The 25,505-nt window shown below is 49.4% G+C and overlaps 1 protein-coding gene across 1 annotated transcript in view; it reads right to left on the bottom strand.

The window, feature by feature from the left end:
* PPL (periplakin) overlaps nt 1-14,230 on the bottom strand; it is a 53,041-nt gene extending 38,811 nt beyond the window's left edge. Inside the window, exon 1 of the mRNA XM_024214395.1 lies at nt 14,169-14,230. Coding sequence (XP_024070163.1) covers nt 14,169-14,230 — 62 coding nt within the window. The remainder of the gene's footprint in view (nt 1-14,168) is intronic.
* Nucleotides 14,231-25,505: the final 11,275 nt, after the last annotated feature.

The raw sequence follows: 25,505 nt of genomic DNA, 5'->3' as shown, positions 1-25,505 counted from the left end.
AGTTTTATGGTTGACCCCCTGAGCCTAAAATCTTCCAGCCCCAAACTTGCAACAGAACATGTTACAGTACAACGAATGGGGAAAACCACCTGAATTTTAATTAAACTTTAGATCTAACCTTTGGCCTAGTGTAAAGAATTTCATCTTATTTCTATACCTCTTAATCAACAAACCTACCCAGGTAGGTAAATATTTGTAAAGAAATGCTAGTCGTGTTTATAATTTACACTAGACCTGTTTCTCCGATAGCTTAGTTTTAGGAATAAAACACGACAACAGAATGATTTGTAAGGATGTGAAGACCTGTTAAACATCATCTCTGCATCTTGTTTGCTCATCATGAGTCAGCTATGTATCTTTAGAGAATCAGAACAGAAGATGTGGCCTGATTGATTGCTGGTTCCTGCATCATGGATGTATAGTATACAAGCACATGATTGGTGCAGCACTGGGATACACATCATTGTTGTTGTAAGATAGAACCTGAGAAGTCAGTTTTCTTTACCCTGTATTCTTTCCACATGTCATCAGTAAGATGGTTCTCCCACTTGGAGGAGTGATCTGCCAGATGAGTTTAGATATGCTGTACTGGAGTAAAATCTTCATTGGAGAGTTCCAAAAGATGTAAGGAAATGTTTAGTGAAACTACAGCTGATTGGAAAAAGTTTGTTCACTCCCTGGAAAAATTGGACAAAAACAAAGAACCTTCTTTTTTTGTTGAAAACTGAACATTTATTTTTGGATGAAAACTGAAAAAAAATTAGGGCTTTTCCATTTTCTGCCAAAAATCGAATAATTTTAAGGAAAGTGTATGCTGTACATGAAAATGTTCATTTACTAAAGATCCAATTTTCCACTGGGAGTAAAGAGAGTTTTGATGGAAAATTTGTGGATGAGCCCTAAGTGGAGGTTTGATCGTCTGAATGGAATGGCACGGGGGGACATAAAATCACTCTAGATGCACAAGGATATAGGCGAGTGAGGGAGTTGGGGGATTGAAATGTAACCAGGGTGAACATCCAGCACTACAATACTAATGATTTGGAAATAAAGTTTGGAATAGATATTAAGCCCATCTGTTCCACAGCAGAAGGCAACTTATTGAGGGGGCTAGGAAGAAGCTTGTCCTATGGGCAGATTGTTACATAATTGCTGATGGCAGGTTATTTGTGCATTTTCCACCAGTGTGGCCTGTTGATCTGATCCAGCCTGGCAATCACTATGTTCCTACAGGTAGGTCTTTTGGATAAAATGAGATTAGGATCCTATAGAGCTAGTCATCATTGTTTGAAAAATGTTCCTTTTTTCATTGGAAAATGGCCTTTGAGAACGTGGAGGCTGGCTCCTCTGAGAAGGGGTCCCAGAAGTTGGCAGACGCTACCTGGAGCAATTCTGCCCAGATACAGGGCCATCCCTAGGGGGGTGCAGGGCCTGAGGTGGAAGTGATGGATTCATCTCTTCCAGGACCAACCGCGTCGGCCAATCACACCAGCCCGTGGGGCTCCCCGAAGCGCGGGGCCCGGATTGGTCACCCCGCCCAAGGGACAGCTCTGCCCAGATGCATGAGCTGGCAAGGGACTGAAAGTGGATGGACCCCATAGTTGTCCAGAACCCCTCTCCTTCCTTGGCCATCTTGCTCCTCAGCTCTGGAGACTGAAGTCTTCTATTCACCCTGGGCAGCAGCAACAAGAAGTTAACCCCTGTTCGGCAGGGATTGCTTTACGGTGGAATGGAAGTTCCGTTTTCACGGTTCATTCGGCTTTTGGCTTTTCTCTTAAGACTGGCAACAGGCAAGCGAACTAGTGCCAAACAAAGTGGTGGGTCTCATGATGTGAACTGGATGCCTTTCACAAGGCCACTCCTCCTTGTAGGGTAACCATTTTGATTCCCTAGCATCTTGGCTGGATTAGAACTGGGAAAATCTCCCTATCTCATTACCAGTCCCCCAAGCCTTCCAGCCTAGTTCGAGATTTAAACCTAATATGCCATTTACTGCCATTTGGTAACATGAAAGGTCATTGGAATGTTCTACTTTTATCTCCTCCCCACCCAATAACTTGGCTGTCACTTTGAGAGGGCACCATGTTTGTCTGACAAAGGATTCTAGCACTTTTGGCTTTTGAAATTAACGGGACTGTTCCCACGCAAAAGATTATGTATGTGCAGGATCAGGGCCTGAATCTGCAACATGCTCACGTGCATCAAATCAATCCTTAATATTTTGCATGCCTATGAAGCAGTTTCAGCCAGCCTCCTAAGCTGATAAGAATTCTGTCTGCTGTTAGTTCCTTTGTATAATCACACAGGATTTTGAACCAAAGTGTTCTCATTTGACTGATGAAATGCCTGAAGTCCAGAGGTCAGGTATTTCTGGAATGTGCACATGTCCACACACTCTGATATGATCCTGCATTCCGGCTTTACACCTGATGACAGGTGCTGGGAAATCCCTTCGGGGGCTTTCATTGTCTTCTTGAGTTTCCCTTTGCTTCCTCATTGCTCAAAATCTCATAGTGGAATATTCACATGGATGTCCTGCAGGTCGCTTTTGACCACAAGTCAGCTCTGGGTTACAACTGAATGCCATCCAACAGAAATCAGAGCAGGTTGCTCTAATCCATGGAAAGACTCCCACTGGGAATTGGATCCGACTTTATAGGGGATTTGTCCAAAAATCAAAAGGTTCTGGATTTTGGTGGGAAGATACTACAATTCAGTTTTAAATGGCTCTGCATTATCCCCTGTGCTAGTTTCAACAGGTGTTGACATTCACTCCTGCAATCTTGATGTGTTACTACGTCTTCTCTTGTTATTATTACTGCTGCCCAATGGGGAAAAATCCCTCCCTTGACAGCTGGCTTACAAAAACAGGGGAAGTTTTAGCCATGGAAAAAAGACTAGCCTTAAGAACGATGTATATGACTGATATCTCAGCACATGGCTACTTTTCATCACGCAGGCTGAAGCTGTGTGAAAGAGCGCCCGTTCCATTGAAAGTGGACAGGTCAAATTCAGCTCAAGCATAAGTGACAGTCTCTCTATTGACTTCAGTAGAATTACACTATTGGCTCTGTATTTAGCTACAGGAAGCACAGAATAGTTGCATTTACTACAGGGCTTTTTGATTTGGTTTCTATCCAGCCTATGATCCCATCGACTTCTACGCATGTGAGTAACTCTTCGGTGAAATTAAAATCTAGCACTGAGGCTCCCCAGGCTTCAGAGCCGAGCTCCAGACTGAGCCGCAGTCTCTACCCAGCTCCTTTTAGCACTCGGAGTGAGACTTGCAAGCCCAACGCTGTCAGCCCGGCTGCAGAGACTTGCTGTCGCTCACTGTACAGATGTACCCTTCGAGGCCCTGGCCAAGGGACCTTGGGCTGTATGGGTGCTGTGCATGAGAAGAGGCATTCCCTGCCTTAAAGAGCTATCTATCTGAATAGACAAGACAGACAATGGAAATACTATTGTTCCTATTTTACAGATGGGAAAGCAAAGCCCTGAGGAATGAACTAACTTGCCCAACATCAGCTAGCCTGGTGCAAAGTTGGAGTCCTAGCCCAGTGTCTTAATCACAAGACCATCTCTCCACTCTGGGTCTCACTGCGAATATAATACAGGAGGGGTGGGGTTTAGGTATTTACTTGCCCCACTTTTGTATGAGGTGGGGAGGGGAGGAATATTTCCAAGGGAAGTAATGGACCAAATCTTTTTCTTGTTCCTATCTAAAAGTTAATGAAGTAAAATACAACAGGTAAGAGCTAGCAGAGCACAGCAGCATCTTCCTTGGGAGGGACGCGCCCGTGGATGACTGGGACTAAAGCGATAGCAAACTCCTGCGTGTGGGTGTGAAGCTGGTGTCCAATGCATAGATAATTGTTGTTGTGTTTATGAGAAAGGTGGCTAGGAGCCTGCGGGGAAGGACAAGGAGATGACGGCCAAGGAGTGGAAGGAATGATGCACCAGGAATGGTCAGGTGTTTGGACACACGGGGTCCGTGTGGGTTCCGCTAGCCATAGACAGGCATGCTGCTAAATGTCTTGCTATGAGAGTGGAGTTTTTCAGCACCCGTGAATGGAGACGCTCCATTGAGCCAGGGTGTCCAGTTCATCTTGTGCTCACCGAATGGGGCTTAGATAATCGTGGCTGCTCCTGCTCTTTCCATTGCGCTGCCCAATTAGTACGTCAAAGCGAAGGGAGTGACTCCGCCTGAGCAATAGCAACGTAGAGCAGATAAGGTTTGACACGCGGACTTGGTGACAGGGCGTCTTTCTTGTTTTGTGACGGATTCCCATCATGCAGCTTCCTCCACAGCCCAGGTGTGTTGTACCTGGACCTTCTTCCCCACAGGTGGGGGAGGCAGGCAGAACTAGCCACACTTTCAGTAACTTCAAATGGAGTATTGGTGCCCTTTTGGAACGGGTCAGCTCTACATCCAATACTGGAACTTGAGCCATCCCATTGTGGCCTTGGCCATGGCTGGGACTAGTGCCAGAAGGCTCTGTGTTACTGTAACGCTCATCTGTCCAATACCAATAGCACCCTTTGCATTTGAGTTTCTTCATTATGGTTCCCGACACCCATTCATTTAAGCAGCTCTCTTCCTAGCTGGCTATCCCTTAGCTTCCTCTTCTGCAATACCATTTCCACTTCCATGCTGAAGCCCCTGGTATTATGAGGCATGTAGTCTGATGCATGCTGTCCACATTACGCCACTTACAACTCCTTGGGGTCCTCCGCACTGTAGAAGCTGCAGCTTCAAATCGTGATTAGCCAGTGCACAGTGGGCTACTGACTTCACGTGTCTGATATCATCAGGCCTGATTCTCTTCTCACATTGGGGTAAATCGTGAGTCACTATCAATGGAACTAGTCAATGGAATTCTCCTGGCATAAAAGTAGCGTAAGTGAGAGCAGAATCAGCCCCTTTCTGGTGACTCTTTCAATACCTACAGTACCTGGGGGGTTTGCTACAGCTCTGCATGGTTTTATTATCTGAGCAGGCGAAAGGATTTCACTATGAAGACATCCAGGGTCTAATTTTCTGGCATAACCTCACTGAAGTCAATGCATTGGATTCAGCCCATATCCACAAATTTAACACATCTGGCCTGACAGATGTTTCTGAGCAGGCTTCACTGTATCGGATAAAATCCTCTCTGTATAATGGGCTAAATTCTGCACTGACTTACGCCCCCCCCACAAACCCCGCTGGAGTCAATGGCCAGATTCTCCTCTCACGTGCACGTTTGATGCTGATGTAACGCCGCTGATTTCATTGGAGTTACTCCTGACTTACACAGGTGTGAGAGAGACATGACTCAGACCCCTTGATTTCAATGGGATTTGTACAGAATGTCAGTTGGTGCAGACTTGTGCCCAAGATCTGTAGTGCTGACAATTTATCTCGATCCTGACTTCATTAACTGCCACGATCTTTTCCTTTCATGTGGAGGCTCCATCATCCTCATCCTCCATCGGTCTTCAGCAAGAGAAGATGTTTCCCCAGTCCAAGGAGGCTGTTCACAAATTTACAAAACAAATGTGGTGCCATTACCTTTAGTTCTCTGGTTGAGCTCTAAAGAGTTAAGTCAAAGGAACTGAACTGTGTTATCAATTGGAAGGACTTCCCGGGATCTTTTCCGTTGTCTTCAATGGGCAAGCACTCAAGGCCAAGGAGTTGCACTAGTGTAAGTGAACCAGAATCTAAATGTAACCCACTAGCCTGTGTGTGTATGTGTGTGTGTGTGTGTGTGTGTGTGTGTGTGTGTGCCCGCCCCTCTGAGTCTGAGCCACAGATGATACGTGTCTCTTCCTACCCCAGCTACACAATCTGGCTTTTGAACTCAAGCTGTAAAAAGTGTAGAACTCCCTGGTGTCAGCCAAGCCGGAGGTTAGCACTCCAGAAGGCACTACGTTGCCAGTGGATCGCTCTTCTGGCTAGTTGTTATCCGCAAGAAATGCTCAGATGGGTACTGGCTTCTTTTTGAAATTGTGTTTAGCTATTTCTTACTTGTATTACAGTCATGCCTAGAAGCCTCAGTCAGTGGCGTCGTGCCTAGTCCATTGGACTGGGATGGAGGTTCTATTCCTACCTCTGCCATTGGCCTGCTGGGTGGCCTAGAGCAAGTCACCTCGACGCTCTGTGCCTCAGTTTCCCCATCTGTAAAATGGGGCTAATGATACTGACCTCCTTTTGTAAAGTGCTTTGAGATCCACTGATGAAAAACCCTATGTAAGAGGTAGGTGGTGGTGTCATTAAAATGGAAGTTGGGGCTCTATTGTGCTAGAGAATGTGCTATTATTTAACACTCAAATCCCTGCAGCCTGAAAGAGAGGGATGGGGCTAGGTTCTGATCTTATTTCCACTGCTGTAAATGCAGAGTAGTGCCACTGGGCTCAGAAGAGTTACTTCACACTTACACTAGGGTACCTGAAATAGGAGTCGGGCCCAGAGCCTAACACAGGCCTGGGAGTCAGAAACTCCGAGATGTTGTTTTTTCATTCTCATAGTGACTCCCTTTGTGTCCTTGAGCAAGTCACTTAACCTGTCCTCCCTTGGTTTCCTCATCTCTGTCATGGGGATGATGATATTTCCCCACCTTGGAAGCATTCTGAGGATTAATTACTGCAGATGGTGTTTGTCAGTTGTTATCTATATGTACTAAAACAGTGTTTGGTCCACATTCCAGCCTAATGACTGTAGCACTCCTCTAGGCAAGTAGAGACACTTGAAAGTCCAGCACCTGCTCAGAGCCAGTTCTCCAGAATGCTGTACAGACAAGGCCCTGTGTCTGAAGTGATTGTGTGGGCACATAATTCCCTTAGTTTTTCAGCTTGGGTAATTGATCAATAGAATCTAAGGTTTCATTTAAAAAAAAAAAAAGTGTCCACCCTTTCTGGTGTAAAGCAATGCACTGGCATCTACCTGAGTCTAAAGACTGCCCAAAACAATAGTTCTGAGTGAGGGGGTTGATGCTCCCATTCAGCCTGATGTGTCATTAACTCTGAAACCTAATGGTGGCTGTTTAAATGTCAGTATCGTTCAGCAGGCTCATCAAGCTGTTGCATTGAGTGGCAGGTATTGGGATGGGGTGCAGCAGGCAGCTAGCTGCTAGCTGCTCTCAAGATTTGCCAGGGAGGGGAATGAGGAATTCAAACTCCCCCATTTAAAGTCACCTCCACCCTCCCTAATGCCAAAAGCCTCAGCTTCCTCCCAGGGGCCAAAATTCAATGTGAATTCCTTGCTTTCCTGAGTTCTGAAACTCCAACTATTCCCTACCCTCTTTGCCAAAACTTCCAGCTCCCCCCACAACAGCTTGCCCCATGCAGTTATGTCTCAGCACATCAACCATGGCACAGAGTAAAATGAATTAAATTCAAAAATAAAGAGCAAGGGATAGTGCCTCAGCTGTGCAGAGCAGAGGAGGTGGAAGGGGGATGGTGGTGTGTAATTCAGGGGTCTCTCCTTGCAGGCCAGTGTGCCAACACAGTACACAGGGCCTTTCATAAAGATAAGATGCAGTGGGCAAAAGGTTTGATCCAATGCCCAGTGTAGTCAATGTGAGTCTTTCTAATAACGTCAGTGAATATTGGATTGGACTCTATATCCTGTCCTCTGTTACATGCGTGCAATGCCATTGATTTCAATAGGGCTGCACCCAGGCAGCAGAGCAGGGATTAGCCTAGTGAGCGTAAGCAGCCCAGTTCTGGTTTCCCTTCATTTTTTTACCATGAGAAACTCTGCTTTGAACAACAAACGGTTCATGTGTCCACATCACATCAGTGTTGCACACAGGCGGCCTAAATCAGGCCTCGTTTATACGGAGCTCACCTGTAGCGTGCCGGCCGGGCAGGCGAAGCGCGGTGCAGAGAGACGTGTGGAACAATGAACAATTACTCCAACCCGCTTCATTCCGGAAGTTAGTGCAATTTAAAATTGTGAGCAGCCCGAGAGGCCAGAGCAGGGCTGGGGCACGCCGGTAAAGCAGCGGGAGGAAGCCGGCGCTATGGAGACCCTTGTTATAGCTGTTTATTGGATCTGGTAGAGCCTGGCATAACTTCACTGGCCCACTGCTGATTTACAGCAGCCGAGGATCTGGACTGGCGTCTCTAGGCCCACCAGTCGAGCACTAAACCTCACTTAACCAAACAGCAATCACTGTCTTTGGAGTGAGCCAGTGCCGTACTGCCCCTCCCACCATCACTAGTTTGGTTAAAATCATGAGATTTTAAACAGCTCGGGGTTCCTTTTATTTGGCTTCTGAGCCTCCGTGGCACGGTTCAAGCCTTCCTCTACACCCATGAAGGCTAGACACTTACAGTGGGGCCCCGGGCCCCGACAAGGACTCCTAAGCCCTTTCGTAATACCAATAATAACTGTTATATCAAAGCTGTGATTCCTGTGTCATCACTTGACTCCACGAGCTGCGGTTCTTAGGTGGAAACCCCCCCACAGTGTGAGACTGGTGCTAAAACCCTGCGAGTTGGCACGATACGTCTGCGCTTCACCCACAGAGCCAGGGCTGTTTAGCCTTGCCCAGCCCTCCCTCTGCTGCGTGTGTCTGTCCAAAGTATTCCCAGCAGGAGATCCAGCATCCCGCTTTCTGGGTCCAGGCCCTCCTCTCCCACTGACATCCAGCAGAGGGGAGGATGCCCAGCAGACCACAGGAGGCAGCTCTCCAGATCAGGCCCTATATACACCTACACCTAATACTTAAGGGGTCAAGTTTGCAGGGTCGAATGTCTCCATTTTCAGTGCCTGGGTAACGTCCGTGATGAGCGTAGAGGGCCGTCTTGTTTTGGATTGCCTGAATGCTAAGTTAGAGAGAGAGAGAGTGTGTGTGTGTGTGTGTGTGTGTTTCAAGCCCCATTTGGGAGGAGATGCTGTTTGACAGTGGGAGAGACCACCAAAGCTGACTCCAAACATCCATAGGTATTTTGGGCTCCCCTGCAAAGCCCTGCTGCCCTACTAATGTTCCCAGGGGGAAGCGCAAGCCAAAAGGAGCTGGTGCTGGTGGAGGTTAATTCCCAGGCAGGGTTCAGAGATGGCTCATGGATAGGGTGACCAGATGTCCTGTTTTTAAAGGGATAGTCCTGTTTTGGGAGATGTTTTTTTTATATTGGCGCCTATTATCCCCCACCCCCGTCCCGTTTTTTCACAGTTGCTATCTGGTAACCCTACTCACGGAGGCACTCCCAGCTGGCGGTTAATTGTGCAGCTGAGCCTATTTAAGTGTAACACTTTAAAGGAAAAGAGTGCTACTCTCCTATGAGAATAACGTAAGGGCTGCTGATCATAGAGCAGAGAGGGCTGGCGTGACCTAGGAGCTCCTCTGGATTGGGTTGCACCCCTTGGCTTTCCTGTTTGCAGCACTGCCTGGAATGAATGTTCAGCTGGAGACTTTTACCAAGGGGTTGCCAGTTCAGGTTAAACCAGAGTCCCTGCATTACACCCCATCTGAAGAGAGGGTGATTTGGGTTCAAACCTGAGCCTCTTAACCCCTGTCATTCCCCACCCAATCCCCTGGCCTTGCAGGGGAATAATAGCTAGCTATTGATACTGTCTTTAACGCCCAGGATTGGTGCTAACTGGGTCACAGCTTTTCTCTCGCTCATGGGAGACACTTCTGTATCTCATCGTCTCTGCAACTCGCTCATGGGCTGAAGAGAGACTGAATCCTTGGCTTTCCTTTACCGAAGGAAGATCTCTTTGTGTGAAGCAGCAATGAGTGAGTGAGCTGGGTGAGTTCAGTGGGTAGCAGTTAGATACAAGCTGCAGGCCTGGGCAAGTAGCTCAACGATCAAAATCTAAACCTGGGCAAAAGGCAGAGTGGCCTGCCAGGTAGCGTGAGTGGGTAATGGTGAGCCAGGAGACGGGGGTGTAACGGAACCAGGGGTAAAACAAGAGCCGATCAGAATCTTCCCCTACAACTTGAACTGAATTTTCAAAAGTTTGAAAAAGTTTAATTTAGCTTCCACCCTCCTCCCCCTCCCCCAAAAATCATTTTCCTGGCTCTTCACTTTATAGCTTTGATCTAGCTCAGCATATCAGAAGCCTCAAAATACAGCAAGACAGCCTGTTTCTCCCCAACTTCCTGGCTGATTAGGAGTACCAAAAACACTGATTCTCATAAGACAACATCATCCTCTGTTGATTTCCAGGCCAGGTTTGCCTACCCAAGGGGTCTGGCTAGTTTGGAGAAGCTGCCACACAAGAGTCAAACTTCTCTGCTTTGCTGAATCAATTGTAAGTTCTGAATCTTCTGTAAACCATCCATCCCTAGTTTTAATTTGCAAGCTCAGATTGTGTTTGGAGGCTGGAGAGAGTCCAGGTTTCCTTCTCCTTGCTACAATGAATCATTCAGCCTTCACAGCAGCCTAACCTTGGCTCTTGGGAATTTTAGCATCGTTTCCATTGTGCATGGAGGAACACTGGAACTCTATTTAACCCTGTTCCCCCTCAGCCTTCTACAGCTTTAACACATTTGCTTGTTTATAATCTGAGATATAAAAAATGGGGAAAAATCCCAAAGCCATTATGCAGGCAAAATTGGCCTTGAAGTCCATGGATTCTGAAGGAGTAAAGATACCTTAGGATCTAGCCTTTATCATATTTTGTCCTTGGCAAGAGAACTTAACTTGCTGCATGCTGACCCCATTACGAGCTAAAAGAAGAGGTACTTTGTCAAGTGTAGGGTTAATTGCAATAGAAAGGGAAAAAATATCACCTTGCTTCCCTCAACCACAGAAGCAGCCACCAGCCTAGGAAAACTCGAGAGGAATTTAATGGCCGCTGTTGGTCAGCTCACTGACTGTGACTGAGCTCTACTATCTTGCCATCCCTCTAAACAACACTGTCTCTCCATTTAAGTCCATCTCCTGTCCCTCAGGCAGGTCGTCTTTTCCCTTATAGATCCACTCTGCCTAGCCCTGCTGGCCAACAAGCTCTTTCTTGGTGTACTCAATACATTATAGGAGCAGTAGCTTCCCCTCTGAGGTTGCATAATATATTCAGGAGCAAAATAAAATCACCAGAGAGAGGTTGTATTTAATTTGCAGTTCCAAAGCTGCATCACTTCCCCTGCTAATATCTCTGCTGCTGGGTGTCACTTAAGGACCTCTTATCAGAACAGTGGCTTCCTTTCTGAGTGCAATTTCCACACACATTTCTCTACCCCCAGTTCAGCTATCAGTGCAAATCTGGTTCTTTCCACCTCTAATTACCTGCCCGTGAAGGCAAATCAGGATAAGTAGAGGTGCAAGTACTCTGATTTGCACCTGCAGTTCATTTTTGCTGGTGTAAACTCCCCCCAAAGGCCCTTTGGAAATGTTAACCCCTAGCACCCCATTCTCTTGCTTGGCTCTGTCTTGATTCCTTTTTTCATCTGGATATTATAAGTTAGCACCTGGCTAGCTGTGGCCTTCTGGCTTGCCAGGCCTGTGGGAGCACGGCGTAACTCAAGCTGCCAAGAGGGTGTTTTTCAGCTGGTTCCTTCCCTCTCATTTTGAAGTGGGTGTGTTTGAGTTAATGAAGGAGACCGAGTATAACACAAACACAGAGGGCCTTTCCAAGTCTCCACCCTAGATGCCTCTCCATAACCGATCCTTTAAAAAAGAAACCAACTCACACAGTTGACAGGCTTGTTGGATCTCACCAGGGTTCTATCAAAGGCGCGCGTCAGGGAAACCTTTAACAATTCCAAGAACAGCAACACAACAAAAGAGTTTCCATTCAACTTTGCAGAGGAATCGGGCCAACTTCTCTTTCAGTTTTCTCTGGGGGTTTGTTAGGAGTGATCGGGAATGTCATCCTCCATTAGCATGGAAATTCTGAATGTGCCCAGGGATGCAGGAGGTGGGGGAGATAAGAGGTTCCTGAAGGAGCTCCAGATTAGAGGGAGAGTGTATGGAGAAAAGAGAGAGATCATTGTTAGCAAAGGGGGGGATGCTGGGAGAAAAGGTCCTGGAGCTGGGAGCAGAGGGTGGAGCTGATTGTGGAGTGGAGGGTGGCAAGGATCCTACACCAGGGAATATTAGAAGGTGGTGGGGATCCTAGCTGGGGACGGAGTGGAATAATAGAGTGGAGGCGGGGTTGGGTCCTGGCAGATGTAATTCACCTGTTGCCCCCAAATCAACATTCCCAAAGAGGCTTGCCCCACAGCAGTGGGCCTGATTATCACAGAGGATGGGACAAACTCTGTAACTGCTGGGGATCATGGCACAAGGGCTGAGTAACTAAAAAAAGGACTGAGAGGGGGATAGATTAGCTAACAAGACCTCATGGAGGAAAGAGCCTGGGATACAAACCAAGCAAGCTGCTCTGTAATGGGGTGGCAGGTGCTTTGTGCCATCTATTCTCATGGATAAACTGTTTCCACCACTATCTGGATGGCTGACGATGGGTATCAGCAACAGGTTGGCTCTCTACCCTAGACAGAGCTTTGCTCTCCAAGGGTACATTTGCCTGCCCACTGTAGAGACTGGATAATCCATCCACGGGCCTGTTTACCACAGGGTTTCAGTATGTACTAACAGACACAGTTCATTGCTAATAGGTGCTTCTAGCCCAGGGGTGGGCAAACTACGGCCCGTGGGCCCGTCCTGCCCAGCCCCAAAGCTCCTGGCCCGGGAGGCTCGCCCCCGGCCCCTCCTCCACTGTTCCCCCTCACCCGCAGCCTCAGCTCGGTCGCTCCGCCACTGGCGCAATGCTCTGGGTGGCGGGGCTGTGAGCTCCTGGGGCAGCGCAATTGCAGAGCCCGGCCTGACCCGGTGCTCTGCTGCGTGGTGGCGGAGGCAGTGTGGCCTGGCTCCAGCCGGGCGGCGCGGCTGTAGTGCCACCAGCCACCAGTGCTCCAGGCAGCGCGGGAAGGGGGCAGGGAGCAGGAGGGTTGGCTAGAGGGCAGGGGAGTTTGGGGTGGTGGTCAGGGGGAGGGGGTGTGGATAGGGGTCGGGGCAGTCGGGGGGAAACAGGGGGTTGAATGGGGGCAGGGGTCCCAGGGGGGCAGTCAGGAAGGAGGTGTTGTTGGATGGGGTGGTAGGGGGCAGTCAGGGGCAGGGGTTCCGGGAGAAGTCAGGGGACAGGGAGAAGGGGTGGTTGGATGGGGAAGGGGTCCCGGGGGGGCTGTCAGGAATTAGAGGAGGGGTTGGATGGGGTGGCGGGGGTCCGGGGGCAGTCAGGGGACGGGGAGCGGGGATGTGTGTGGATGGGACAGGGGTCCCAGAGGGGCCGTCAGGAGTCCGGGGGGTGGGCAGATAGGAGGTGGGGGCCAGGCCACAACCCCCTCCCCTAACTGGCCCTCCATACAATTTATAAAACCTGATGAGGCCCTCAGGCCAAAAAGTTTGCCCACCCCTGTTCTAGCCAGACTCTCTGCCAAGGGATTAGGGCCTGATCCTGTGAAGTGCAGAACACCTTCAGCTCCTATTGAAATCAATGGGTGTTTGAGGGCAGTCAGCCCCTCACAGGATCGGGCCCTTTAAACTTCCCCATGGGGGCCACCGAATGTTTGCAGCACTTGCCCTGGTAGCACTGTGCAGCGTTCTAATAGCCCGGCCTCTGGATTTCCCTTGCCCACTGGCCAGAGCTGGCACAGCGCCCAGTGGGTGTCTCCTTTTGGCACCGGTCCCCTGTGCACAGAATATATTACTTCTTGTTTATCAAATCAGCGTGGGTTGATGTTTTAAGCTGGACACATCGAGACATGTTCTTCTGCCTTGGAATTGGCCCTTTCAAGGATGGAGGAAGGAAGGGGAGACACAGAGGTATGGCCACACCCTGGAGAGATTCAATTCTGGAATGTGCCGACAACCCCAACGAGCACTATTTTGAAAAGCAGGGAAGCCAAAGGAAACAGCAGCACCAGTTCTACTGTCCTAACACTGTGCATCCCCAGAAAAGCTGCATGCAAAGTAATGCTCTCTCTGCTGTGCGTCTGTGGTCTTTGCACCTCTCAGATGCCCTGCTAGCACCTGCTCGCCGGGCTCTTGCTCTGAAGCCTGGCTACAGATCGGCTTGGTGCTACTCTCTCCAAGGATCACGTAGGAATTGCTAATTGTTACCTTTCCACTTTATAATCTGCATCTTCCCAGCTCAAGGAGAGCCTGACTTCTACAGGCTGCAATGGCTGGCAATGCCAGAGTAGCCTAGTATGAAGGAACAGAGTACTCACCTCTTCTTCTGTGCCGAGGGGCTGTATTTCCCTTTGTTTCTTTTCCTGAAGAGAGAGTTCATCGTGATTTCCCTGGTGCTAGCAGCTGCCTCAGTGCAAAATGCTGGCTGCCAGCTCCTTCCCCAGCTGGCTGAAGGAGGTTGCTGCTAGATCCTTCAGGTACAGTGCACTTCTTGGGAAGGAAGGAACAGGGAAACTTGCAGCTGCCTCCAGTCCTGCTCTGTCACTACTCCAGGGGTGAGTTCTCCCACTAAACTGGGTAGGGCTCTCCCAGAGAAGGTGGTGCTTACCTACCACACATGTCACTGACACAGGCGGAGCTACATGCAATTCCCCAGTCTGCTTTTGCCTGGAGCAGAGCAGAGGTTACTAAACGTGATGATGAGCAATATAAATCTCTGTGTGTGTGTGTGAGTGAAGGTCAGGGCTTACTACAGCCACTAGCAGGAATTAAGCATTCCAGTCTATTGCCATCCTGTTGTTAACAGAGGCAGGGAATGACTATAGATCGAGCCCCCAGAATGTGCCTCCCAAAACAAGTGGAGATTAGAGCTGTGTAACTGATTATTTTTCAGTTCCCTGGCAATTCTGAAAAATTTGGAAAATGGGCTTTGTTTGCCAGGAGCTGGGAATGGGCAACAGGGGATGGCTCACTTGATGATTACCTGTTCTGTACATTCCCTCTGAAGCACCTGGCATTGGCCAGTGTCGGAAGACAGGATACTGGGCTAGAGGGCCCTTTGGTCTGACCCAGTACGGCCGTTCTTATGTTCTTAATAAGTTGTAGGTTGAGTGCAATGTTTCACTCAACCCAAAACTAAACACTTCATGCTGATTTTGAGTTTTTTAAAACCTTTATAAAATAAAATCTAAGGAAACGTCAAAATGACAAGTTGTTTTCAACTGGAAAATGGAGGAAATTGATAACTGAGTCTTGTTTCCACAAAATGGAGTGTGTGTATAATTAAGCAATTGGGAGCAACTGTTCTGTCTGGATTTTGCTGCCATGTGAGATTAAACAAATGAATACAGGATTGTGTAGCCCTAATCAGGGCCGACTCCAACACAGGTTAGGTCCCGAGGGCAAGTCAGTGCAGGATTGGGGTACTGATCCTGATTCTCCACTTGTACTGTAACTCCACTGATATCAGGGCAGTTCATCCAGGCATGCATCAGTGCACAGGAGATCAGAAATAGGCCCATTCCCTGTGCACTGTGTGGGATGCATGTGTTCGAACTGGTCAGGAGTGGTGCTTGATAGGCAGATCAGTCGAGTGGTTAGAGCAGGGGATGGGGCCTGCTCTCAGTGATGTCACCCATTTGATGCAGAATGTGACTGGGGGCAAATTGGTAACAGCTACGTCTTCCACAGAGGCAAGGGATTTGTTCGCTGTCTCTGTTCTTGGGTGTGAGCCCCAGACAGAGACAACTTCTGAGAGCGCCCATTGAGTTCAATTGGAGTTGCGGGTGCTTAGTTCCGCTGAAGATCAGGCCAAAGTGGTGGCAAGTTAGGCACCCAACAGGAGTAGCTTGTCTGAGAATTCTGTCCTTACCCTGTCTGTTCCTCATGGCCTGTCTGTGGATGCGGACAATGATCCCGATCTACCACACTAAGAAGCTGAGACGCTTCATTCACTAAGGGTACATCTGCACAGCAAAAACCCCCAAACCGCACGGCAGCAAGGCTTGGAGTCCGGGTCTGCAGACTCAGGCTTGTGGGGCTTGCATTAGGGTACCAAAAACTGCCGTGTAGACACCTGGAGAGTGGATTTCAGAGCCCAAGCTCCAGCCTGAGCTGGAACATCTACGTGGCTATTTTTAGCGCCGTAGCATGAGCCTGACCCAGGTTCTGAGACTTGCTGCTGTGAGGTTGGGTTTTTTGCTGTATAGACGTACCTAAAGGGCCTGATTTTCATTCGCACTTGGGCCCCTTTACATCAATTGGGCAGCGCAAAGAGGGGTAATAGAAATGAGACTCTGGCCTTAATGTCTCCAATTCGGTTCTATTCAGGTTCTCCTACCACCCTTGCCCTAGCATCTGAGTGCCAGGAAAGGGCTGGGGGCCCCGTGGCTGAAAGGTGCTACAGAAGTTCATGGCAGCAGCCCTAGTGTCACATCCCTCATCAAACTTTCAAGGGGATTCTTCTAAGAGCTGAAAGAGTCCGCTCCTTCTCCCCAGCATTGCCAATCATTCACGGCTGCTAGAGCTGTCAAACGCGGCCCATGCATTCTCCCCCCCATACGGCTCAGGGAGAGGTGGGATAATGAATGACTCTGACAGGCCAAAGGACACTGGGTTGTTTAGCTATAGGCTCATTGTCGGCAGGAAAACATGAGCTCCAAAGAGCTGCCTGTTGATCTGAATTAAATTCAGATCCTTTTAAGAGAGCCCCATGGTTCCTCCAGGGTGCAGGCGTGCTGATGGGTGTATGTATGCTGTACCTATGGCCTCTTTTAACACTCCTGTTAATTAATAATTTTAAATCACCTTGGCTGTGTAACCTTGGCATGCACTCCCTGCGCTGCCCAACGCTGGAAAAATGTAGGCCTTGGCAGCCTCAGGACTGTCCCATGGCTGCCCTCCCCATGTGCAAGGTGGGGGACTGTGCCCCATAGGGCTGTGCATAGAGTCTGAGTGGTCTATCACGCCACTGCAGTATCTGAGCACCTCACGGTCTTTCATGTGGCCATCCTCCCAACGCCCTTGAGTGCTATTGTCCACGGAATACAGATGGGGCGCTGAGTCACAGAGAGACTAAGTGACTTGCCCAAGTCACAGAGCAAGTCTGTGGTGGAGCAAGGACTCAAACCCATCCCTCCCAAGTCCTAGGCTAGTGCCCTAAACACTGGACCTCTTGCCTCTCTATGCACAGCTCTCTCCCCTCTCACATGAAAGGGAGCGTCAACTAATTCCATTGCACCATTTCCCCTTCTTCTCCAGACCTCAGAGAGCCCTGCAAGGGACCCTGGGATCTGCATGGGCATGAGACCGGGAAAGGGGGTGTATGAAGGAGATGTGTCTAAATCTCCTAGTCTGCAGTGAAACGCTCAACCAAGGTATTTATTGCATTATTGCAAACTGCTGCATTTTGGGGTTACTCCACAGTAACCACATGCTAAACCCAGGGGCAACCAGCTATCTAGTATCACACCATAACATGCCTCTCTCCTGGTACTGTGAAAAGTGACTTGTGCCACCACACTGGAGGCAACTGGCTTGTGAACTACCACTAAGAGTGGATATAGATAGGTACCAGTGGTAGTGCTGATGTAGAAGGGATAAGGAAACCTGCTCTGCCAGCTCTATTGAGCAGCTAACTAGGACTTGAACATATTGGATGGGGATGCTCCCATATACCTGTTCTCTGTGGCTAAGTCTTTATTTCCACATCTGGAGGTACCAGCAATCTACATATGTAAATAGGGTAACAGTATATGAGCAGGTGTGTTAAAGACAGGTTCGTGTGGGTTTGCTTATAATAAATAATACTTCTCACTCCTACAATATCTTCCATCAGAGGAGCTTGGAGCACTTCCCAGAGAAATCTTAGTCTCACCAGACCTGTGAGGAAGGTTAACGTTACTTCCATTTTCCAGATGGGGAAACTGAGTCACTGAGCAGTAATGGGCCCAAGCCTCTAAGTCTTTTGCTGATTTCAGTGGAAATTAGGAGCCTAAGTACCTGTGAGGATCTGGGCTGAAGTCACTTGACCATGGCCTGCCAGGCAGTCTGTGGGAGAGGTGGGAATGCAGGTCTCCTGCCAGTGCTTTAACCTCCCCTTAACATTAACACAGGGATGAGAAAGGACAGGGTAAATGCTGAGGCTGGGGGCCGGTGACAATTAACATCAGCTAAGGATTTGCCTCTCAATCTTTCCTCCTGTAATACACAGCATTGACTCCATTGCTAGTGCTCAATTAACAAATAATCAGCAGCAATACTGACAAGTGAAATGAGCATGCCAGAAGCTGGTTTAATGAACACAGAGCTCCTGCTCGTCCTTTTCCAGTGCCCCTAGTCTGTGATCTGTGGTGCATCTATCCCATTCCATATTGGCTGCCAGTGACAGAGTGAGGCTGGCACATGTAGCTAGCTAGAGAGAGAACTATTTCATTAGCCAGCATTTTGCAATGAAAGAGGGGATTTGAGGTGCTAATGGGAGGTGACGTCACTCCCCTACCTGGAGGGGAACCGAACAAATAGTGTGAGGTGCTGCCAAGCTAGCGATAGGGGTGGAAAGGAAAGAAATCATCCCTAGGGTGGAGAGGAGGAGGAGGAAGAAGAGGAAACTAGAGCCAGCAGAGAATGAAGCTAACTGAAAAGGGGGAGAAGGAGTCATGGGCGGCGGGTATTGGGTGTCATAGGCTGAGCCTACTCAAACAGCCAGGTGTGGCCCCACCCACCCTCTGCTCCCAGTTCCCCTCCTGCTTCCCGCTCTGCAGGCGTCTCTTTCCCTGTGCTATGGCCCTACCTGGGGCTGCACTGCCTGCCCTCCTGGCACTGGGGTCGCGCTGCCTGGCCACCCGGCTCTGGGGCTGGGGGCGCTAGCCTGGGGTGAGGGCCAGCTGCCGCAGTGTGGGGGGGTCTGGGCTCCGGCGGTGTGTGTGGAAGGGGCGGGGCCTTGGGCTGAAGGGACAGGGTTGGGGGCTAGCCTCCCCAAGCCAGTGGTTCACCCGCGGGCCATGAGTGTGTGTGTAACACACTACAAATCTTTGGGCCCAATCCATAGAGGTGCTGCGTGACAGCTCTAAGGAGAGTTGAGGGTGCTCAGTGAATTGCAGCCTCAGGCTCTTTGTGGGGAGGGGAGCAAATCTAACCAGCCAAACCTACCGCAGGCAAATGATCCATTTGGACTGGACCAGGCAATATACAGTATATGGGAATCCTCTCTCAGCAAGTTTTGTACAGCTCAGGGAGGATCTTCTTCTGGCAGGACAGGGCAAACCAGAGACCACAGGCCTGAAGATTGAGAAGCATGAAGGCAGAACAAACAAGGGAGATTTCCTGGGCCCACAGAGTTCATTGCCCGACTCTGACTTGCCATCTTTCACACCTGAAAACATAGGGTGACCAGATGTCTCGATTTTATAGGGACAGTCCCGATTTTTTGGTCTTTTTCTTATATAGGCTCCTATTACCCCCCACCCCCGTCCCGATTTTTCATATTTGCTGTCTGGTCACCCTATGAAAACATCACAATTGATTTCTGTCTAGTACCAAGGCAGCAGGGGACCTTAGTGACAGTTAATGTATTACAGCCTTGTAAATTAATAATGCTTTGCCTTCCTGTAGTACTTTCCAACCAAGGATTTGAAAACCCTTTGAATCAAACCTAACAATCGTCTCAAGCTCCCACGCCTGCATCCTCAATGGAGAAACAGTTGTCATTTGGCATGCTAAGAATTTCCAGTGCTGGGGAGCATTTCCAGGGTGGTTATGAAAATCAAGAGTTCTATTTGTAAGAAAGCCACAAACCCACTTCCCACACCTCCCCGCGTACCACCCCACACCCTCAGCCCGCTAACATCTGAGCAGGGGGACTGAGAGCAAGAGATGGAAACTGATCTTGTTCCTTTCAGTGGCTTGGTGTGTGCAACAGGACATGGGGATGGCCTTACCACGCAGGAGACCCCAGTCTGCTGGAGGGTTGGTCATGCTTTGGATGGCTTCCATGACTTGCCAAGTTCATGCAGACTGCATGGCTCTCAAAGGCACAGAGCTCCAAGCAATGGCTTGTTGTTTTTGTGTTAAGCGGTGTATAGCAAAGTGATGTCTTATGCTTACATTTGGGCCCTTCACTCCGTGGGTCAGTGGCTTAGTACCAGTGCTATGGCATAGGTGGACAGGAGTCAGGAGATGCTTTTGTTCCTCACTCTGTGGGCTAATGTGCACTAGGGATGTGAACGAATAAGGATTATGGTGTTGCCTATGGCTTGGTGGGACTCAGTGACGTGCACACGAGTTTTGGAGCAGCCTTAGGGATCTGACTCCTGGCCTACTGGAGCTCCAAAATGCTGTGGGAGAAAAATAGTGTCTCATTGCGTACAAGCACCTGATGGTCAATACAGTGATGCAACCTTGGGGATGGCTTCTCTCCCCCACTCCCTGTTGCTGGATCAGCCCCATGTTCCCAGGCACATGGGATCAGGGGCTCAGAATTAAAATGGTGGTCTCCAGGCTGGAGAGGAAGGGGATCGTCAAGCTCAGACATGGTGAAAAAAACCCAGAGGTCTGGTTCGGATGTTGGGGAAACCCCTCAGCGAGAGAGAACCATTGCAAATCACAAGATGCTGCCTGGGCTTGAAGGCTGAGTCAAAGCAGACCATGACATCTAGTTTTATATAGGTCCGATTCATCCCTGATGTACCTGAGGTCAATGAATTGACACCAGGGATGAATTTCATCTAAAGGGCCGGGGATTACACTGTGTCAGTTCAGAGTAACGAAATGGAAGTCAGTAGAGTTATTCTGGATCCACAGTGGTGTAAATGAGATCAGAATTTGGCTCTGAACGTTCAGTCATTGAAGCTTAGGAAAACTTCATAACCCCTTTGTCGAATCTATTCCTCCTATGCTGGCTCCACAGTATCCAATATCCGCACTGGCCATCTAGGTTCCATACATTCATTCCATTGCTGCCTCTCGCTACTGGCCCAACCGTCGAACGTACCACAGCATCTTAGAACTGAGCTCTTATTCCTAGATCCTCATTTCAGCAGGGACAACTCCTGCTCGATGCTGACTGCGGTTACAGATTTCCCTTTAAGGCTGCCAGCGTCAATTTTTATTCTTAATGGATTTAGTTATAGACAATCCCCTGAGGGATAATTCTTCATCCAATCATCCCCGCGCTGTTAAATCTCTATGGACGTCTCTTGCTGTGCTTCCAACCCCAGCACAGAGCTCACAGTTCGTCCCTCCTCTAAACCTTCAGATGATGAGTGCTCGGCTCATTCTCCTAAGCCTACTTGGTGCGGCATTTCCATGGGTTTCTGGACTCTCCAGCTGAGGTCAAAGGGCTCTGAGATCAAAAGGAAGTGGAGACCCTGAAGAGGTCCAAGTGACCAAGTTCTAATCACTTTGCAAGCAGGTAAGATGGAAAATGGACTAGTGTTGCAATGGGATGTTAGCATAGGGATGATTGGTACAGCCAGAGCACCTGTGACAGTGATAAACATGTAAAGGGATAGGCTCCGATTCTGCTGTAAAACTGGGCCTTTTTATGCCATGGAGATGATAGCTGGTGAAAATGGTCCTTGGAGAATGCCCTCAGGACAGGGGGCTCTTGAACTAGCATAGAGATGGCATAACAGCTCTGCGCCAATCCCCCGCAGTCTCTAGCATAGGGACATGGCTGGGGGAGAGAGTTGACCAGACACTCTGGCTAGTCTGGGCCAGTAGAGTAGTGCGTAGAGGGCCATTCAAAGCTGGCATAGAGGAAGCCCGAGGGACTGCTCTAACTTGTACTGGGGACCAGGCAGACCCTGAGCCAGGCCTGGAATTAGGAAGACAAAAAGGTGTCCTGAAGCCACCGTAGCCCTCTCTTTTCACCTTCTTGGGCTGTTTCCCCCCAGGAATACAGCTGGCTCTTTGCAGAAGCTCTGTGGTCACCTTGAGCCCAAACAAGAGACAATTGCTTGGGGATGCCATGATGAGGCCTTAGTTGCAGTGGAAGGAATGAGGCCGTGATGGACAACAGTGGTCTGGAAGGCACCCCTGTTTGGGTCTGTAGTGCATGTTATTGCAATGGGGCTACAATATCTCTCTGTTCTGACTCCCAGGAAGCAGTGAATATAGTGTGATGTATTTGTAGCCAACAAGCAGATTTGAAGGGAGATCACGCGTAGCTAAAATATAAACGTTCCTTGGAATCACAGACATGTAGGACAGACCTTGAGAGGTCATATAGTCCATCCCCCTGAGCTCAGGCAGGACCAATTATACCTAGACCATCCCTGACAGGTGTTTGTCCAACCTGTTCTTAAAAACCTCTGTTGACAGGGATTCCACACCTCCCTTGGAAGCCTATTCCAGAGCTTAGCTACCCTTACAGCTAGAAAGTTTTTTCATAATATCTAACCTAAATCTCCTTTGCTAAAGATGAAACCCATTACTACTTATCCCTCCTCACTCTTCTTTTCGCAAGACTAAACATGCCCAGTTGTTTTAACCTTTCCTCATAGGTTGGGTTTTCTAAACTTTTTATCATTTTTGTTGCTCTCCCTGGACTCTCCAGTTTGTCCACATCCTTCTTAAAGTGTGGCACCCACAACTGGATGGACACAGTACTTCAGATGAGGCTTCAGCAGCAGGCCCGCTGACAGCAATTCCAGGCCTCACAGCAGAACAGTCAATGGGCCCCCCCCCACACAGAAGCCGCGCAGACGTGGTCCGTCTGACATTTGGGCGGTGCTGCACCTGCGCTGGCTGGTGCTCAGCGAGCTGCCGGCTGCGCTGCTGGGCGTGCTCTTCCGGCATGGCCTGGGCTTCTACATGTCTGCCTGGTAGGGTTGCCAACTGTCTAATCGCGCAAACCCAAAGACCCTTGCCCTGCCCCCTGTCCTGCCCCTTCCATGAGACCACGCCCCTATCCTGCCCCTTTTCTGAGGCCCCGCCCCCTGCTCATTCCATCCCCCCTCGCTCCATCGCTCTTTCTCTCCCACCCTCACTCACTTTCACCAGGCTGGGGTGGGGGGACGGGCTCTGGGAAGGAGTTTGGGTGTGGGCTCTAGGCTGGGGTAGGGGGTTGGGGTGCAAGAGGGGGCCAGTTATTCCCCATTTTGTACTTGTGCCTTTGATTTTCCCTTCCTAAGTGTAATACTTCGCACTTGTTTCTACTGAATTTAACCTTGTTGATTTCAGACCAAATTCTCCAATGTATCAAGGTCATTTTGAATTCTGGGAGCCTTCCTCAGAACTGTGCAGTGTTATATGCTTGCTGATGTAAGCACAGTCACAATGAGCTCTACCCTGACATCTGGTGGTGAGCTGTGGAAAAGGACTTCAGGGGCTGATCTTGTTTGCATGGGCACACCCACCCCGCCTAGCATGATGGGACTGCCTGCCCAAATGGTCACTTTGGCTGCTGTGGGATCCCCAGTCTCTGTGTTACTGGGGCAGGAGTAATAAAGGGTTGTTATCCTGGTTATGTGAATCAAGGACAGCAGAACTGTACTTGGCATTTTATGATGGAGGGACTTGCCCTCAACTAAGCAGCACTTGCTAGGCAATGGATATGGGTTCCAAAGCCCAGTGAACTGAGAGAGGCTGGGGACAGGTATGTGTACCCAATAGTTTGGGCCCCTTTGACCCCTCCTTTCTCCACTGTGTAATAACAGAGCTAATGTTGAGTCCATTAGGAGTCTTGTTACATGCTGCAGAGCTGAAATTATTGATACCTAGGTCTAAGCATTAGACTTACTTTGGGCTAGTGGTTCTGAGTGCACCAGCACTGAGGCTCCCCTACTGACAGCTGAAATCCCTAAAGAGCTGAAGTTACTAAGAGCTGAAATCACTGAGAGCTGTGTTAAGTGTGTGTGTGGGGCGGGGGCTGAAGACATATTGGTGGACAGCTAGCAGGATAGCTAGTGGAGAGGCGTGGCTAGCGGAGAGGAGCGGCCATTAGGGGGGCTGGTGGAGGGATGTGACCAGCAGGATGGCTGGCAGTCAGGTGCAGTTGGCAGTGAAGTCTGCAGCAGAACCCCATGGCGAGGCGTGGCAATTGGCTGTCGACCCGAGTAGCGGAGCATGTAAGATGCCCCCATACCTCCCCCCACTTCTGCCTAGGCTGGGAGGTAAACTCTGCAGATGAACTTCTGAACTCTGGGGGCTGCTCTGACCAAGGACAGAAACTTTGGGGGGGGTGACTTTTGGGTTGCTGGACTCAAGAACCACTCTGGGGCTGCACTGACCAAGGACAGAAACTGTTGGTGGGGTGACTGTTGGGTTGCTGGACTTAAGACCCTGAGGGGAAAAGGACACTGCCAAACTTACTTGGGAGGGTGCGTCTTTTGCTCATGGTTTGTGTTATGAATCCTGCTTGTGGTGTTTCCCCAACATAATGCTTCATTGTTTCCCTCCTTTATTAAAAGGCTTTTGCTACACTCAGACTCTGTGCTTGCGAGAGGGCAAGTATTGCCTCTTAGAGGTGCCCGGAGGGTGGTATGTAATTGTCCCAGGTCACTGGGTGGGGGCTCGAACCGGTTTTGCATTGTGTTATTGAAATGGAACCCCTAGATACTGAACCCGGCCCTTGTTGTTGCCAACTCTGACGCGCAGAAGGTTTACACTTGTTAAGTTGGGGCAGCCAAGTGCCAATGGGCCAGATCCTCAGCTTGTGTATAATAGCCCAGTTCCATGCAAGTCAAGTTACACCAGCTGAGGATCTGGCCCGATGACTAGTGCTTAAGGAAGCAGCGTGGGAACAAAGTCCAGGGCATCTCTCCTGAGTGGCCATCAGAGATGAATTTCCAAGCTGGCTAGAGGGTCTGTGCACCTCTGTATCGGGATCACAATTCAGTCACCTCATTAAGAAGAACCTCTTGAAAGACTTTGCTTTTTGCTGTGACTCATTAAGGAGGAAGGTGTCAGGAAATGCCTCATCTTGCCCACCCTAGCAGATGTGGTAATCGCTCCAGAGAGAGCCCATCCAGCCAAGCGCTCAGTGGAGGAGGAGAGACATTGTCAAGACCAAGAGGTACAGCCCAGGATTACTTATGAAACCTGGGTGAAGGTCACAGCTATATCCGCAGTGCAATGCTACTAGAGTCACCATGGACATGCTAGGTGCATGCATCAGACTCTAGGAATCTAGGCAATGCAGTTCAATAGCTTCATTATCTACCTTTTACCTTGCTTTGTAGTCCACTGTATACATTTCCAAATTGGAAGAGCCTCCACAGTCAGTTGAATTCACAGGCTGTGCGGGCAGAGGCCAGAAGGCTGAGACACCTGTCTACCGCAGTGCATGTGTGTTATCAGGAATTGTCATGGAGGATTGTGGTGGTGGGAGTTCTCTCCACTGCCCAGTACTGAGAGGCTTCTGTGTTGGTGTTAAAAGTGACTGGGGTTGTCAGGGCTTTCATCAGATGGGGTGCAGGAAAGCGGAGACTTTGGGCCAGGCGTGTACAGCATGCAAGCAGGTGTAGATCCCCGTGTGGGCTCATCTATGGCAGAAAATCCATCTGGGGTGGAGTGGGGAGGGCTGGTCCGGAGCAAGGCTGCTGCAAGTTCTTCTCCACAAAGAGGCCCACGGGCAGCCAGTACGGCCCCAAGAGCATGTGGCACTGGCCAAGGAGTGCGATCAATTGCGGGCAGACTCAGTGCTTCCTCACAGC

The sequence above is a fragment of the Terrapene carolina genome, unplaced genomic scaffold (assembly GCF_002925995.2).
Source record: "Terrapene carolina triunguis isolate 2854851 unplaced genomic scaffold, T_m_triunguis-2.0 Scaffold93, whole genome shotgun sequence".
Classification (NCBI taxonomy): domain Eukaryota; kingdom Metazoa; phylum Chordata; order Testudines; family Emydidae; genus Terrapene; species Terrapene triunguis.
Note: the sequence above shows the minus strand (reverse complement) of the source record. Positions and strands in the feature narration are given on the sequence as shown.